The 18782-nt window shown below is 44.0% G+C and overlaps 1 protein-coding gene across 3 annotated transcripts in view; it reads right to left on the bottom strand.

Moving 5' to 3' along the window:
* The window catches only part of MINDY4 (MINDY lysine 48 deubiquitinase 4), a 164388-nt gene that overhangs the window by 143793 nt on the left and 1813 nt on the right, over positions 1-18782 (bottom strand). For all 3 annotated transcript variants that reach the window (XM_081243855.1, XM_081243857.1, XM_081243856.1), the window contains exon 2: positions 14016-14135. In XM_081243855.1, coding sequence (XP_081099981.1) covers positions 14016-14135 — 120 coding nt within the window. The remainder of the gene's footprint in view (positions 1-14015; positions 14136-18782) is intronic.

Raw genomic sequence — 18782 nt, 5'->3', positions numbered from 1 at the left:
CAAGCTGCTTTTTCCTCTATCCAGTCCTGCCCCCCCCGGCCCAGTCCACAGGTAGAGCTAGTTGGGCTCAAGGCCTCGGGTGAGGTTACAGGGCTAACCAGAGTCCCTGAACAGACAAGGTCTAAAAGCTTGGCAACTCTCGCGCCAAACTGGAAACCAGCCTCCAATAAGCCTTAAGTCAAAAAATATCTTCCACGTGCATAGTCAAACTATGTGTTCACTACCATATCAGAATCTGTTTCTAGGTCAGGTCAAGATTGTGCTAAGACTTGGGTAAAATCTGTGCTATTCAAAAGAATGGGCTAAAATAATTGATATATGTATACATATAGCTGATTCACTTTGTTGTACAGCAGAAATTAACATAACATTATAAAGCAATTATACTCCAATAAAAATTAAAAAATAAAATAATGTGAAGGATAATAAAATAGTAATTGAACAATGATCGTATCAAAGCCCTTCTGCTTCTCTGATTCAAAGGAGGGAAGAGAGAGATCGTCTCCACTCCATGGGATACAAAAGAGTGTGTCTTTGTCTATCATTATACCCTCAGTGCCTAGCTCACGGTAGCATCTCAATAAATGTTTCCTGAACAAATGAATGATGAGATCCATAGTAGGCACTATTGGTTTATGCATCATGGTGACTGAATCCTTAATTCCTAGAGAGTGGGTAGGAAAAGGAGTCTTAAAATTAAAATCTCTTCACTTTACAAATGAGAAGACACTGGTCAAGAGTGACTGAGTAACTTAGCTAAAATCACACAGCAAGTTAGTGGCAGAACCCAGACTTAAACCAGGGCTCCTGATCCCACCGCTCTTTCCTCTACACCTAATCTCCCACCCTAGGCTTAAACCCAAACAAAGTTCCCTGTAAGGATTTATGAAAGTCTGGCCTCTTGGTCCACAATTGGATTCTATATGTTTTGATGCGCTTGAAAAAAGCACTGACATTTAGACTTGTCAGCCAGAGAGTTGCTGCTCTCCTTTACTCCCATCCAGGTTCCCCTATACAGCTGTTTTCCTTTTTGCAATAAAATCAAACTTTTAAAGGGCTCTGTGTTTTTAGCACATAGAGATAAAGCCTATCAAAGCCAGATGCAATAGATAGCTATAGATAAATAAATCACTTGCTTTAGTGTCAGAGAATTCTAAGTGTTTGGTACTGATTTAATAGATTTGGGGGAAAATAAACAAGGGAATTCAATAATGAGCACCTGCTCTTTCCAATAGACTTGCTGGGAAACAACCAAAAGTGAAAGGAATCAATTTAGATATAAATGACACAACAGCCAGCCAGTCTAATGGGCAGGCTTGAAACTGCCACAGCTTCATGTGCAGCCCTTTGCCCTCTCCTGTCCTGGTCCCTCTACATCACAAGGGTTCAGTTCTATTTTAGTTGTAACATTTCCACCTGCGCAGAAAAGCACCCCTCTCATCCTCCTGCTTCCTTGGAGCAATAGATCTGTGACAACTTAAGTTTTTGTAAAATGTTTTCATGTCTGTTATTGTGGTCTTTTTAGTTTATTCTCGTGACAATCCCATAAAGTAGGAAGGGAAGGAGTTGTCACACCAGAAAGATGAAATGACTTGTGAGGGGTCACTGGGCTTGTCAGGGGCAGAGACATGGACAAAAAGTCGGGCTCTAGACAAAGTCTAGTACTCTTCTATCAATGCCATTTCATCACTGAAGGAGACATTCTGCAAGGCAATTTCTTCTTTGTTCTTTATCACAAAATTTATGAGCTGATAAAGTCTAGGGGAAGAAATTAAAGGGTTACAGGTTGGCATCACTTTAGTTCAGTGTTGGTTGGCAATATGGAGCCCTAAAAGGAATAATGAGATAGATTCATTCATTTCTCTCTTCTGTTTCATGACAGCGATGCAAAAGAATGTGAGCCCTGAGATGACACTTCCCAGGAAAGAGCTGGACACCAAAACTTTGGAAAAAGGAGCACTGTTTCCATTGGCAGCAAAGTTCTAGTCTTTTTGTGCTATACACCAGGGGTTGGCAAACTATGGCCTATAGGCCAAATCTGGCCCCTGCCTGTTTTTTTAAATAAAGTTTTATTGGCACATAACCAGAGCCATTCATTTGTGTGTGATCTATGGCCACTTTCACACAACAATAGCACGACTGAGCAGCTGCAACAGTGATGGCCCTCAAAGCCTAAATTATTTACTGTCTGACCCTTTACAGAAAAAGTTTGCTGACCACTGTGTTATAGAAATCAAACACTTACCCCACGCATGAGGAAAGGTTCCTTTTGTCATGACAGGGAAGTTCTGTCCAATACAGAAATTTCTGGGGCTTGGAAGGAGACTACATGTTGCTGAAATTCCCTGAGTAGGTTTGTGGGGATGGGTATTGGGCCTGGGATGGAGAGAAACATTTTTTCTTGCCATTCTTTTTGAAATCAGTCTTGAGCCCTCATTATTTTTACTGTGAAAAGATTTGTTATAGTGACTTACAACCATTTAACAATTCCTGGCAGGATTCTCTCTTCATTACCAGTAATATACTATCAACCCAGTGCCAGCGGGTTAAAGGACAATGGAATCAATATCCCGCAGTAGACGCTGCAGATATTAGGGATGTATCTTCCTCCTGAATGTCCCGTTTCCAACTTTTTCCATCAAGCAGGGCCACCAACATATGAATGATGAGGGAGCTATCTTCATGGGATTTTCTAAAGCTTATGTTCATACAAAGATCTGGGATAGTTCAGGGCAACATTGGCCTTGGAGAGGCCACAGAGCCTGTGAAGTCTCTGTAGGTTTCTTTGCACGGGGCAGTGAAATTTCTAAGTGGCTATCTGTGCACTATGATCCACTTTGTGGGCCTGGTTAACAGAGTTAACAAGGACAATCAGGAAGCTCGCTTTCATCTCCTAGGAAATCACTAGGTCCTTCAGAAGGCTTGCCAGGGTCTTGCCAGAAGAAAGCTATGTCTTCAGAATGCCAGATTGGCTTGTGGGTGAAGGTAGAAGAGGCAAGGATGGAATACGGCAAGAATGCCCACCAGGAGCTGTGAGAGGTTTTTTCCTCTCTCTCTCTTGGTCTTCTCCTTGCCTACTCCTACTGTATTAATTTGTTAGGACTGCCGTAACAAAATGTCACAAGCTGGGTGGCTTAAACAACAGAAATTTATTGCTTCATAGCTCTGGAGGCTAGGTGTCTGAGATCAAGGTATGGGCAGGGTTGGTACTTTCTGAGAACTGCGGGGAAGACATCTATTCCACACCTCTCTCCTAGTTTGTGGTGGTTTGCTGGCAATCGCTCCAGTCTCTGCTTTCATCTTCACAGGGCATTCTCCTTGTGTGCGTGTCCAGATTTCCCCTTTTCATCAGAACAGCAGTCATGTTGGATTTAGGCTCCACCTCACCTCGGTATAGCCTCATCAGAAACAATTACTTTTCCAACAGCCTTATTTACACGTAGGTCACATTCTAAAGTACTGAGGTTAGGACGTCACCATGTGAATTTGGGAGGGGGGCAGGGTATAATTCAACCCATCACACCTACCCACTGACTCTCACATCCACCCTTCCACCACTCCTGCCTCTTTAGGGTTCTACTTCTCTGCTTCAAATTCTGGGCATGTTCGGGAATTCTCTGGTGGTCCAGTGGTTAGGGCTCCACTCTCTCACTGCCAAGGGCACGGGTGCAGTCCCTGGTCGGGGAACTAAAATCCCACAAGCCGTATGGGGCAGCCAAAAAAAAAAAAAAAGGAGTCAAATTTTGGCCATGTCCCAATACTGCTAGATTAAAGCCAGAGAGCATAAGGTCAACCCTTATTGGAAGTCAGTCACTTCTTAAGTATGTGAACCTGGACAAGGTACAAAATGTCTTTAGGCCTTAGTTGCTGCATTGGTAAGCTGGAGAGAATAACATTCTTGATTTCATTGGGGTGGCTGTGTGGAACACATTACATAGCCTGGCCCATAGGAAGTCTTAATAAACAGTAACTATTATAATTACCTGCAGCAGCACTGGGGACAGCCTGGCTTTAGAACAAAGGAGAAAGCTGGAGACAGCAGGTCTGGTAAGGGTTTATTCCTTTGTCCCAAAGAATATTTTGTGAGCCAGGCACTCTTGTGGGGCCTGGGGATTGAGCAGTGAAGACAACAAAGTTCCCGCTGTCAAGGAGCAGAGAATCCAGTGGGACAGACGGACTAGGACAAAATGAGTAAATATATATGGTCCAGTCAGATAGTAATAAATGCTATTAAGAAAAAGAACACAGGGTAAGGAGATAAATAGTGAAGGCAGCTGGGTAGGAAACAGTTCGGAGAGTAAATAGGGAATTGCTGGGCGACTAGGTGACATTTGCCCCAATGCCCACTAGGCTAGACTGACTCTGGCGTTAGTGAACATGCAAACAGACAGCTCTGCGGCATGCTTTAGGAGTGAATATTCTCATCAATTGGCTTAGATGTGAATATTGATTCCAATTCACCTCTTTGAATTGAACTCTTATGTCTCTTCAAATAAGGACCATATCGTTGAGCACTTAATTCGTACTGCCCAGCATCCTCATTGTTATCTATCCTGTGCTAGTCTCTTCCACTGGACTGTTGGTTCTTTGAAGACAGGGCTCCTATCTCATATTTCTTTTGTAATGGTCTCACTCTTAGTACAGTGCTAAAACAGCTAGTAGTTTCTCCATAATATTTGTGGATTAAAAGATTTACAGGGAAAAACAAAGTTTCTCTATTTATATAGGAGACAGACAGTGACTAGAGCAGAACTCCTAAATATATTATGCTGATGTTAGAGCAAAAAATAATCTCTGCCTACTGGGATTACCATAGTTTGTTAGGCTAGCATCATCTGGATATTGTTTCAGAGGACACAGTATTCCCCATGGCACATTCTGATTTAAATAATAATACTAACCATTCTGTACTTACCATGTGCCAGGTGTTTTTCTAAATGTGCTTTACCTACATTAACTCATTTAATCCTTGCTACCACCTATGAGGTAGGTAAGGTTATCCCCATTTTTCAGGTGAGGACATTGAGGCACAAAGACTTAAAGTATCTTGCCCAAGGTCTCACTCGCAGGTGACAGTATGGCTCTAAAATCTGAGTTAGACTGAGGTGTTGAGATCTGTACATAATTTAGTTGGTATGATCAAGTGGCCTGAGAGACAATATAGCAAAGTGACCAAGAGATTGGCTTTGGGGTCAAATCAATCTGGGATCAAATCCCAGCTCTACAACTTAAGAGGCGGGTATGAGACACTGAGCAAGTCACTTTCCTTCTCCAAATCTCAGCATCCTCATCTATAAAATTAAGAATAAAAGTAGCACCCGCCTAATAAGATTTTATGACAATCAAATGGACTAATACACATAAGGCACATAGCATGGTGCCTGGCATACGGTAAGCACAAAAAAAATGTTAAATTTTTTTAACATTATGCATAAATTATTCAAAGTGCTTAACAGGCAACTGGGCTGAGGGATTGACTCATTGGCCCTTAGAACTACACAGGCTGGACATCAGGAGGTGTTTCAGCCAACTGGGCAAGGGAGCACACGTCTTGGGCTTTTGAGAAAGATGCCGCCAGTGTCTGGATATCAGGTTGTAGTTGTGGTAGTAGTGTTGGTGGAAGAGACTATGGTAGTGATTGAGGTATAAAGTGGGGATTGACAATGTTCTAAACTTTATTTCCTTTGTGACAGGTTTTGAAGACACGTACAATCCCTAACCATGCTCAAAGAGGAATTTAGCCTGCTGAAACCTCACTTTAAGTAGGTGGCCCCTGCACATTTCAACTATTGATCCAGAGCTTGTTTCTTATTATGCTGGGGTAAAGAAGAGAGGCATGATAAGTTATTTTCTAGGTTCCCAAAGGGCTTATCAAAATGTATAAGGTAGGGCATAAATACACCTGCTAATGTTTCTTACAAGAAAAAGGAGGGGAAGATGGCAGAAGAGGAAGACGCGGAGATCACCTTCCTCCCCACAGATACACCAGAAATACAGCTACACGTGGAACAACTCCTACAGAACACCTACTGAACGCTGGCAGAAGACCTCAGACTTCCCAAAAGGCAAGAAACTCCCCACGTACCTGGGTAGGGCAAAGCGGAGAGATTCCCGCACAGAGGATCGGTGCCGACCGGCACTCACCAGCCCGAGAGGCTTGTCTGCTCGCCCGTCGGGGCGGGCGGCGCTGGAAGCTGAGGCTCGGGCTTCGGTCAGAGCGCAGGGAGAGGACTGGGGCTGGCGGCAAGAACTCAGCCTGAAGGGGGCTAATGCGCCACTCCGGGAGGGAGTCCAGGAAAACTCTGGAGCTGCCGAAGAGGCAGGAGACTTTTTCTTCCCTCTTGGTTTCCTGGTGCGCGAGGAGAGGGGATTAAGAGCGCTGCTTAAAGGAGCTCTACAGATGGGCGTGAGCCGCGGCTGAAAGCGTGGAGCCCAGAGACGGGCGTGGGACGCTGGGGCTGCTGCTGCCGCCGCCAAGAGGCCTGTGTGCGAGCGCAGGTCACTGTCCACGCCGCCCTTCCGGGAGCCTGTGCAGCCCGTCACTGCCGGGGTCCCAGGAGCCAGGGAAGGCTTCCCTGGGAGAACGCACGGCGCGCCTCGGGCTGGTGCAACATCGCGCCGGCCTCTGCCGCTGCAGGCTCGCCCCGCACTCCGTGCCCCTCCCTCCCCTGCAACCAAGATTACTCTACCCAGCAAGGATCTCATTCAGATTTGATGGAGAAATTAAAACGTTTACAGACAAGAAAAAGCTGAGAGTTCAGCAGCACCAAACCAGCTTTACAACAAATGCGAAAGGAACTTCTCTAGGCAAGAAACACAACAGAAGGAAATGACCTACAATAACGAACCCAAAACAATTAAGAAAATGGGAATAGGAACATACATATCGATAATTACCTTAAATGTAAATGGATTAAATGCTCCCACCAAAAGACACAGATTGGCTGAATGGATACAAAAACAAGACCCATATATATGCTGTCTACAAGAGACCCACTTCAGACCTAGAGACACATGCAGACTGAAAGTAAGGGGATGGAAAAAGATATTCCATGCAAATGGAAACCAAAAGAAAGCTGGAGTAGCAATTCTCGTATCAGACAAAATAGACTTTAAAATAAAGACTACTAGAAGAGACTAACAAGGACGCTACATAATAATCAAGGGATCGATCCAAGAAGAAGATATAACAATTGTAAATATTTATGCACCCAACATAGGAGCACCTCAATACATAAGGCAAATACTAACAGCCATAAAAGGAGAAATCGACAGTAACACAATCATAGTAGGGGACTTTAACACCCCACTTTCACCAATGGACAGATCATCCAAAATGAAAATAAATAAGGAAACACAAGCTTTAAATGATACATTAAACAAGATGGACTTAATTGACATTTATAGGACATTCCATCCAAAAACAACAGAATACACATTTTTCTCAAGTGCTCATGGAACATTCTCCAGGATAGATCATATCTTGGGTCACAAATCAAGCCTCGGTAATTTTAAGAAAATTGAAATTGTATCAAGTATCTTTTCTGACCACAATGCTATGAGACTAGATATCAATTACAGGAAAAGAGCTGTAAAAAATACAAACACATGGAGGCTAAACAATACACTACTCAATAACGAAGTGATCACTGAAGAAATCAAAGAGGAAATAAAAAAATACCTAGAAACAAATGACAATGGAGACACGACGGCCCAAAACCTATGGGACGCAGCAAAAGCAGTTCTAAGGGGGAAGTTTATAGCAATACAATCCCACCTTAAGAAACAGGAAACATCTCGAGTAAACAACCTGACCCTGCACCTAAAGCAATTAGAGAAAGAAGAACAAAAAACCCCCAAAGTTAGCAGAAGGAAAGAAATCATAAAGATCAGATCAGAAATAAATGAAAAAGAAATGAAGGAAACATTAGCAAAGATCAATAAAACTAAAAGCTGGTTCTTTGAGAAGATAAACAAAATTGATAAACCATTAGCCAGACTCATCAAGAAAAAAAGGGAGAAGACTCAAATCAATAGAATTAGAAATGAAAAAGGAGAAGTAACAACTGACACTGCAGAAATACAAAAGATCATGAGAGATTACTACAAGGAACTCTACGCCAATAAAATGGACAACCTGGAAGAAATGGACAAATTCTTAGAAATGCACAACCTGCCAAGACTGAATCAGGAAGAAATAGAAAATATGAATAGACCAATCACAAGCACTGAAATTGAAACTGTGATTAAAAATCTTCCAACAAACAAAAGCCCAGGACCAGATGGCTTCACAGGCGAATTCTATCAAGCATTTAGAGAAGAGCTAACACCTATCCTTCTCAAACTCTTCCAAAATATAGCAGAGGGAGGAGCACTCCCAAACTCATTCTATGAGGCCACCATCACCCTGATACCAAAAGCAGACAAGGAGGTCACAAAGAAAGAAAACTACAGGCCAATATCACTGATGAACATAGATGCGAAAATCCTCAACAAAATACTAGCAAACAGAATCCAACAGCACATTAAAAGGATCATACACCATGATCAAGTGGGGTTTATTCCAGGAATGCAAGGATTCTTCAATATACGCAAATCAATCAACGTGATATACCATATTAACAAGTTGAAGGAGAAAAACCATATGATCATCTCAATAGATGCAGAGAAAGCTTTCGACAAAATTCAACACCCATTTATGATAAAAACCCTGCAGAAAGTAGGCAGAGAGGGAACTTTCCTCAACATAATAAAGGCCATATATGACAAACCCACAGCCAACATTGTCCTCAATGGTGAAAAACTGAAACCATTTCCACTAAGATCAGGAACAGGACAAGGCTGCCCACTCTCACCACTCTTATGCAACTTAGTTTTGGAAGTTTTAGCCACAGCAATCAGAGAAGAAAAGGAAATAAAAGGAATCCAAATCGGAAAAGAAGAAGTAAAGCTGTCACTGTTTGCAGATGACATGATACTATACATAGAGAATCCTAAAGATGCTACCAGAAAACTACTAGAGCTAATCAATGAATTTGGTAAAGTAGCAGGATACAAAATTAATGCACAGAAATCTCTGGCATTCCTGTACACTAATGATGAAAAATCTGAAAGTGAAATCAAGGAAACACTCCCATTTACCACTGCAACAAAAAGAATAAAATATCTAGGAATAAACCTACCTAAGGAGACAAAAGACCTGTATGCAGAAAATTATAAGACACTGATGAAAGAAATTAAAGATGATACAAATAGATGGAGAGATATACCATGCTCCTGGATTGGAAGAATCAATATTGTGAAAATGACTCAACTACCCAAAGCAATCTACAGATTCAATGCAATCCCTATCAAACGACCACTGGCATTTTTCACAGAACTAGAACAAAAAATTTCAAAATTTGTTTGGAAAAACAAAAGACCCCGAATAGCCAAAGCAAACTTGAGAACGAAAAACGGAGCTGGAGGAATCAGGCTCCCTGACTTCAGACTATACTACAATGCTACAGTAAGCAAGACAGTATGGTACTGGCACAAAAACAGAAAGATAGATCAATGGAACAGGATAGAAAGCCCAGAGATAAACCCACGCACATATGGTCAACTTATCTTTGATAAAGGAGGCAGGAATGTACAGTGGAGAAAGGACAGCCTCTTCAATAAGTGGTGCTGGGAAAACTGGACAGGGACATGTAAAAGTATGAGATTAGATCACTCCCTAACACCATACACAAAAATAAGCTCAAAATGGATTAAAGACCTAAATGTAAGGCCGGAAACTATCAAACTCTTAGAGGAAAACATAGGCAGAACACTCTATGACATAAATCACAGCAAGATCCTTTTGGACCCACCTCCTAGAGAAATGGAAATAAAAACAAAGATAAACAAATGGGACCTAATGAAACTTCAAAGCTTTTGCACAGCAAAGGAAACCATAAACAAGACCAAAAGACAACCCTCAGAATGGGAGAAAATATTTGCAAATGAAGCAACTGACAAAGGATTAATCTCCAAAATTTATAAGCAGCTCATGCAGCTCAATAGCAAAAAAACAAACAACCCAATCCAAAAATGGTCAGAAGACTTAAATAGGCATTTATCCAAAGAAGATATACAGACTGCCAACAAACACATGAAAGAATGCTCAACATCATTAATCATTAGAGAAATGCAAATCAAAACTACAATGAGATATCATCTCACACCAGTCAGAATGGCCATCATCAAGAAATCTAGAAACAATAAATGCTGGAGAGGGTGTGGAGAAAAGGGAACACTCTTGCACTGCTGGTGGGAATGTGAATTGGTACAGCCACTATGGAGAACAGTATGGAGGTTCCTTAAAAAACTAAAAATAGAACTACCATATGACCCAGCAATCCCACTACTGGGCATATACCCTGAGAAAACCATAATTCAAAAAGAGACATGTACCAAAATGTTCATTGCAGCTCTATTCACAATAGCCCGGAGATGGAAACAACCTAAGTGTCCATCATCAGATGAATGGATAAAGAAGATGTGGCACATATATACAATGGAATATTACTCAGCCATAAAAAGAAACGAAACTGAGCTATTTGTAATGAGGTGGATAGACCTAGAGTCTGTCATACAGAGTGAAGTTAGTCAGAAAGAGAAAGACAAATACCGTATGCTAACACATATATACGGAATTTAAAAAAAAAATGTCATGAAGAACCTAGGGGCAAAACGAGAATAAAGACACAGACCTACTTGAGAATGGACTTGAGGATATGGGGAGGGGGAAGGGTAAGCTGTGACAAAGCGAAAGAGAGGCATGGACATATATACACTACCAAACGTAAGGTAGATAGATAGTGGGAAGCAGCCGCAGAGCACAGGGAGATCAGCTCGGTGCTTTGTGACCGCCTGGAGGGGTGGGATGGGGAGGGTGGGAGGGAGGGAGATGCATGAGGGAAGGGATGTGGGAACAGATGTATATGTATGACTGATTCACTTTGTTATAAAGCAGAAACTAATTAAAAAAAAAAAAAAAGAATGATGGATATTCATTAAAAAAAAAAAAAAAAAAAAAAAAAAAAAGAAACGAAACTGAGCTATTTGTAATGAGGTGGATAGACCTAGAGTCTGTCATACAGAGTGAAGTAACTCAGAAAGAGAAAGACAAATACTGTATGCTAACACATATATATGGAATTTAAGAAAAAAAAATGTCATGAAGAACCTAGGGGTAAAACAGGAATAAAGACACAGACCTACTTGAGAATGGACTTGAGAATATGGGGAGGGGGAAGGGTAAGCTGTGACAAAGCGAAAGAGAGGCATGGACATATATACAGTACCATACGTAAGGTAGATAGATAGTGGGAAGCAGCCGCATAGCACAGGGAGATCAGCTCAGTGCCTTGTGACCGCCTGGAGGGGTGGGATGGCAAGGGTGGGAGGGAGGGAGACGCAAGAGGGAAGGGATGGGGGAACAGATGTATATGTATGACTGATTCACTTTGTTATAAAGTAGAAACTAATAAAAAAATATATAAATAAAAAAAATAAAGAAATAAAAAAAATAAATAAAATTAAAATAAAAATGTGGAAAAAATCTATATAAAAAATAAAAGACAGATTCTCAGGCCTCGCTGAGTCTTACTAAGCCAGAATCACCAAGATTAGAACCTTGATTTCTTTTAGAAAGTCTCCTAAGTAACTTGTACAGACACAGTTATCCAAGCAGCAATCCACAGGCTGGCCTCAGGGGCTAGACCATGTGTCAGTCCGCATCCCACCTGCCCCGTAACACCCAGGCCCTTTGGAACTGCGGCCAGGCGTGGGGCATGTGGCGAGTTTGCAGTCAGAGTGGTAAAGCGCCTGATAAAGAGCCTGGCACAGAGGGAACCCTCGGGTGTATCCAGTCTTTCCCCCTTTCTATTCCCTTGACCTACATAGCAGAACTCTGGGACCAAGACCCACAGGGTTATGATCAAACTCAACAGAATTATCAGGCAGTCAAAATCAGGGGACAGTTTTATTTTTTTTAGAATGGGACCCAAAAAACTATTTTGTCTAAGTCTAGATGAAACTTACAAGGAAGACAGTTTCGGGGGGGGGGGGATGTTAAATAATTATTTCAACCTTCTTGTTCTTCTTTCAGTAGGAGAGAGTTAGGGCCCTGAATACCTGAACTGTACTTTGTGGCCTTTCACATCACTTTGCTCGTAATAGATACAGCCTTTATATGAATCTAGATACCATTTTTCAAAACCTCAATTTTACACAGGCATTTTATCTACTGCACACTTAATAGGGAAAAACAAGTTACTGGAATTAACATTAAATTGGCAGGGCTTTCCCAGAATCACTCTAGCTTTGTGCTGAGTGAACGTCAAAATTATAATGCCATAGATAGATTAATGAGTATATTTTCCTGTAAAATATAAGCTCCAATTCATTGTATAACAGCTACTAACTACTGTATAAATCAAATTATCAGGGCACTTATCAAGATCTAATGAAAATATCTTAAGTATCTTAAGATAATAGTTACCTTAGGGAGACTATACCACAGTGAAGAAATAAAAATAACTTGAGGGGCTTCCCTGGTGGAGCAGTGGTTGGGAGTCTGCCTGCCGATGCAGAGGACATGGGTTCGTGCCCCGGTCCGGGAAGATCCCACATGCCGCGGAGCGGCTGGGCCCGTGAGCCATGGCCGCTGAGCCTGCGCGTCCGGAGCCTGTGCTCCGCAACGGGAGAGGCCACAGCGGTGAGAGGCCCGCGTACCGCAAAAAAATAATAATAATAATAACTTGAATGGCAAAGATGCTTCTGGGAAATTAGGTAAAGATGTATTTATATAAAAATTCCACTGTGCAGCAATGGTTAATTGAATTTTCTGCTTAACCGTCTCACTCTCTGTGGAAAATCTTTCTAAAATGTACAGTCTACTCTCCTGCCTTAAAAGACAGCCAGAGGAGGATTGCTGAGTATCTGCTGCCTGGGGCAACAGTCTTCTGTCTACAGGAGATGGAGGGGCCCGAGTGTCACTGCAGGACCCAGAGGATGAAGGTCTTTACCGGGCCTCCGGTAGGACTTCACCTGGCTGCCCCTTGTGATAAATGCTGAACGACAGGATCACGAAGTTCTTTCCACCTCTGACACTATGCCCTCCCACAGGGCATCTGCTGGAGAGCCCATTCTTGAATCAAATTATAACATTCTCTCTTCTTACAGAAAGAGCAATTAATTCAGAACGGTGGCTTCATTCCTTCGTGCCTGTATATTCATTCACTCGCTCATTCATTCATAAATACACACTGACTATTTACTATGTCATCAGTTCCATGTCAAGTATGGGGATACAACGCATCCTGCAGCGTCCAAGGTAGTGCGGAAGGCAGATCCTAATTAAACCACCACACAAATATTCTATTATAAACATAATAAGCACAACAAAGGAAAAATAAGGGGTACCCTGAAGGCTTGTAACAGAAAGTGGGGGCATCGAGGCTGAGGGTTCAGGGAAGCACCCCGAGGTGCCTGTTCCATTTGCTACCTCAACTCCAACACACCCGCGTTAGCTGAACCCAAGCCCTGCGTGTGCCTGAATTAAACGTCACAGTGACCTTAAGAAAAAGGTGTTACTCAGAACTGCAGAAGGAAAACCATATGCAGGCAGAGAATGGAAATTTTTAGCATAACTGAATGCTATATTTTTAAGTACAGTCTTACTAAAAATAGCCTCATGGCGGGGAGGAGGGAGCACCGGGAATAATTGTTGCAGGCTCGGGTTCAAAATGCGCCCCAGAGCTGCGCATGCGCGGCGCGGTAGGCCAGTTGGGCGCTGCCGACTCAGGCTGGAAACCCCCCACACACAGTTGGGATCTGTCCGCCCTCAGCCTGGTCTGTTTCTCCCTGACCGCATGTATGGCAAGCCTCCGCCCACTGGTCTCGGATGACCTGGCAGGGCTCACGAGTGCTTTTGACGTTGCCACATTCCGTTCCAGAACTCCGTACCACACGTTAAAAGCACGTACCTTGTTCTCCTTGTAGAGAACTTCAAGATGCAAAACTTTTCGGAGATGGTTTCTGCTGTTTATGCTGAGATCAGAGCGCGGGCGTTCCTGGTCCATGGTCACACACGTCTTCTTTAAGCCCTGAGGGAAGAACTCTGAATCACTCTTTACCATTTTAAATCAAAACCTTCCAGCTCTGACGCACTGGATAAACAAAAGACTGTTGATGTTCTTTATGATCATCTTCTCCTGCCTTCCTCTCAGGATATTGGGAGGACCAAAAACTGACTTAAGCATTTATTTTTATATAACCTTTACACTTGTTATCATCTTCACAATTATTATTCCGAATCTAACAGCCACCCCGTGGGCTGGGCTCAGGCTGAAGTTGTCAGCACATTTTACAGAAAAGGAAAGTGAAATCCGGGTAACAACTGTCTGGCCCGAAGCTGGCTCAGGAGCCCTGGGTTTGGCCTAGATTTGGGGCCACAGGACATGAAGCTTTAAAAATAAACAAAAGGAAAAGCATAAACAAAAGGCCAATATTCATTTCCTTCTTTCAGATGGGGCACCAGGGTCGATTTGTCCAACATAACACAGTGGACTCACATAGCGGGAGTTCTGACCATCCCAGGCTGCGAGGCAGTGATGCGAGGACCCAGGCTCACACGAAGCACGTGGTAAGCGTCTGCAGTGCCCAAGCGCAGCCGCTTTCCATCATCCGGCCCTGAACTCCCAGAAGGCCAGCCATGGGAAGCACTATTCCCCCTAAGAGCCTGGCTTCTTCATTTGAAAACGACAGCACCTGTGGCTTGCCCACCTCCCCAGAACGCAGTGATAACCAAATGGCGGAAGATGAGGAGATGCCTCACACACAGCTCAGCCTGGCATTAAGGGAGTCCCTTGCTTCTGAAGGATCCAGACCCCAGTGCGAGCCAGGCCTCAGTGGCTCCCCTAGGCTTTGTATTCAGAATTTTACAGAGGCTCTCAGTGCTGGGAAAACAAGACAAAACCTGCTGCCTGCCATGAATTGGGACAAGAAGAATTTGTGAAACAAGACATATGAACACAACCTTGAACCAAAAGGAATGAAAAGAAGTCTTGGGGAGGGGGGAAACAGAAAGAAATGTTGGGGAGAAGGTAGGGACATGCCTGGGTCCATTAAGGAGAGTCAGCCGGAAGGAGAGGTGAGACTCAAGAGGCACCTGCATTTCATGGGGGCTTAACCATGGCTTTCCCACCAAAGTGATGTGGAAACCTGTATAATGAGGGTCCCTCTCTTCTGGGTAACTCTTGATGTTTGTCAGCAGTTCAGATCAGCAAGTCTTGGCACACTTAACAAATTCCCTGGGATTGTGGTGCAAACTGGCATTTGAAAACCACTGGAGCAGTGGACAAGGATGCCCTCAGAAATCAGCCAGTCATCGGTCCCATCATTCATTCAACAAACACTTGTCGTGCACCTACTCTGTGCACAACAAGGCTCTGTTCTAGATGCAGGAGATATAGATGGATTATGACCAAGTCCTGCCCTCATGGAACTGACATTCTGTTAGGGAAGCAAACCATAAACAAAGGGGTAAATGTACAGTACACCAGCTGCTAATATGCTCGATTATGAAGACAGAGAAAACAGAGAGAGGGGAGACACTATTTTAGGTAGTCAGCTATTTATTGAGCATCATCCATGTGCTCACTCCTGTCTTCAAGTTTCCCCGTCTGTGAAATGAAAGGAACAAACCATTAGTCCACTCGTTCATCTGCTAGAGGCAGAGGAGTGAACAGACCAAAGTCCTGGCCCTCATAGAGCTCACCTACTATCAGGAAAAAGACAACAAATAGAATACCCTATGGGGAAAAAAATACAGCAGAGTCAGGAAACAGACAGGGCCAGGAGGGGGTGCAGGGAAGGGTTGCTACTTTATAAAAGGTGATCAGGAAAGGCTTCATGATTAAGCGACATTAGAGTCGAGACATGAGGGAACTAAGGGAGCAGATTGTGCAGACACCTGTGGGTAGTGTTCTACAAGGGTAAAGGCCCTGTGGCAGCTACAAGGAGGCCAGTACAGCTAGAGCCATGTAACTAGGGAAAAGTGTCAAGAAATGAGGTCAGAGAGGTTGCCCAGAGCTTGCTAAGGAAAGGCCTTGTCGGCTTTTGTAAAATGGAAAGGCTCCTGGAGGATTTGAAAAAAGGAGCATCCTGGACTAACTTATATTTGCAAAGGATCACTTGGCTGCTAGGTTGAGAACAGACTGTATGAGATAGGGGATCACATATTAAGATTAGAAGGCTATTGAACAACTCACATGAAAGATGGAGGTGACTTGGACCAGGGTGGTTGTAGCATAAGTGGGAATAAGTAGCTACATTCTTTAAGTGCTCTGATGGGAAAGCCCACAGATTTACTGATGGACTGCATGCAGGGTGCACAAAAAGGAAAAAAAGCCAGGAATGGTTCCAAAGGTTTTGGTCCAAGCAACCAGACAGTGAGTGATGCTACTTACTGAAGCTGGAAAAATTGCAGGAGGTGAAGGAATCAGGAATTGAGTTCTGAACGTGTTAAGTTGAGATGTTTATTGGATATCCAAGTGGAGTTGAGATGTTTATTGGATATCCAAGTGGAAATGTAACATAGGCAGTTGGAAAGAATGTAAGAGTTCAAGGAGAGGTCTTGGATAGAGATAGACATTTGGAAACTGTCAGCATATCGATGGTATTGGAACCCACAACAGTGGTGGAAGTGGCTGGGAAATGAATGGAGAAGAGAAGAGGGCCAGAGACTCAGTCTTTAAGCCCACCAGCATGCACAGCTCAGGAAGCCAGGGGGGACTTGCCAGGAACCTGAGAAGGTATAGAAGGAAGACCAGGAGGGGGTGATCTCCAGAAGCCAAGGGGAATGAGTTTCCAAGAAAGGCATAATCAACTGAGTCAAACACAATTGTTAGATCAATAAGTGTAAGGAACGAAAATCAGAAGTCATTGGTGAACTTGACAAGAGTTGTTTCCATGGAGTGATGGGGACAAAAGCCTGATTAAAGTGGGTTTGAGAAAACAGGGAGAAGAATTAGAATCAGAACATACAGAGCCCTTTCATGGGTTTTGCTATAAAAGAGAAAGAGACTAGTAGCTGGAGGGTCTTGGGGGTCAAGATGGAATTGGTAGGAGCACGTATACATGTTGATAAGACTAACCCAGTAGAGAAAGCAAAATGTATGCTACAATACAGAGAGATGATGATAACTGCACCAGTGTCCTGGAACACACAAGAGGGGACAGGCACACAGGGAGGGGTTGGCCTTACCCAGGAAGATGGAGAATTCATCCCTAAGAACAGGAGGCAGGGTGGGGCAAATAGTTCAGGCCCAGGAAGGTTAGTTACTATGGTGGTAGGGCGTGCTGGAGTTTTCTCAAGGCTGCTTCTATTTTCTCAGTGAAATTAGAGGGGGAGGGGGCTTTGGAGCTTGAGGAGAGAGATGTGTGAAATGGTCAGTCAAGATTTGAGAGAGTGAACAGGCTGGAGAGGTATAAGCAGATGGGCAGGCATCCCTGAGGCATCACAGGAGTGAGTGGCCATGAATTTGGCATGAAACCATCAACATGGTGGTGTGTTTTCCCCCAGCCCCATTCAGCTCTGCAGTGCAGGCACAGAGTAGACCAAGCTGAATTTTTTTTTTTTTTTTTTTTTTTTTTGCAGTGTGCGGGCCTCTCACTGTTGTGGCCTCTCCCGTAGCGGAGCACAGGCTCCGGACGCGCAGGCTCAGCGGCCATGGCTCACGGGCCCAGCCACTCCGCAGCATGTGGGATCTTCCCAGACTGGGGCACGAACCCGTGTCCCCTGCATCGGCAGGCGGACTCTCAACCACTGCGCCACCAGGGAAGCCCCAAGCTGAATTTTTAACATCAGAGGAGTATAAAGAAGGGAGAGACAGGCAAGGGAGTTGAGCGTGGTGTTGAGGACGTGATTACAATGGTGGGCGGGTAAGACGTGAGGAGAGGTCACAGAGGGCTGAGGAATGATGAAAAGTTGGCAGAAACAGTGGAATGGAGATGGGAATGAGGCTGAAGAATAGTTTATAGCGGGCTACTGATGGGGGTGAGCTGGAAGTGAGGGACGATGGGATGCTTGGAACTGAGATTATGGAAACAAGCCTAGGGCATGACCACCTGGAAGGAGTGTCAAAGGTCAGATGGGACAGGTCCCTGCAGGAGAGGGAGGCTGGGGCACGAGAGGAGGGAGGCCTGGAAGGCTAGGGCACCAGAAGAGTCACCTTGGTGGACCCTGCCATTGCCAGGAGACTGTCATGGTTCTCCCTGCAGGGGGATCACGCTTGGTGGAGGCCAGTGTAGCTGGGTACAAAGTAGGTTGGAGGGTAGAGGAGGAGTAGTGGAAGGTGAGGTTCGAGGGGGAACCGGCAGCCACGTCATGGGGAGCCTGGTAGGCCCTGGTGAGGCCTTCCCTGGGATTTTATTCTAATTGCAAAAGGAAGCGCATGGAGGGTTTTGGACAGAGGAGTGACATGATCTGACCTGCTCACCTTGGGCAAGTTTCTTCGCCTGCCAGTCTGATCATAGTCTTTCGTGAAAGGGAATAAATAATTATACCTCTTTCAGGACTGTTATGAGGATTTGAGAAAATAAACAGGCATCTAGAAGGTACCTTGCACCACGATGGGCACGTTCTTGGTCAGAACCGCTCGGTACCTGCCTTGTGCCAAGCCCTGAGGGGAGTACACAGTCTCTGCCCCGGAGCAGAAGGTGATAAGCAAAGCAGCCAACCTGAGCTGCAG

Source organism: Mesoplodon bidens (assembly GCF_964165515.1).
Source record: "Mesoplodon bidens genome assembly, chromosome: 9".
Classification (NCBI taxonomy): Eukaryota; Metazoa; Chordata; class Mammalia; order Artiodactyla; family Ziphiidae; genus Mesoplodon; species Mesoplodon bidens.
This window is presented reverse-complemented; position numbering and strand designations above follow the sequence as displayed.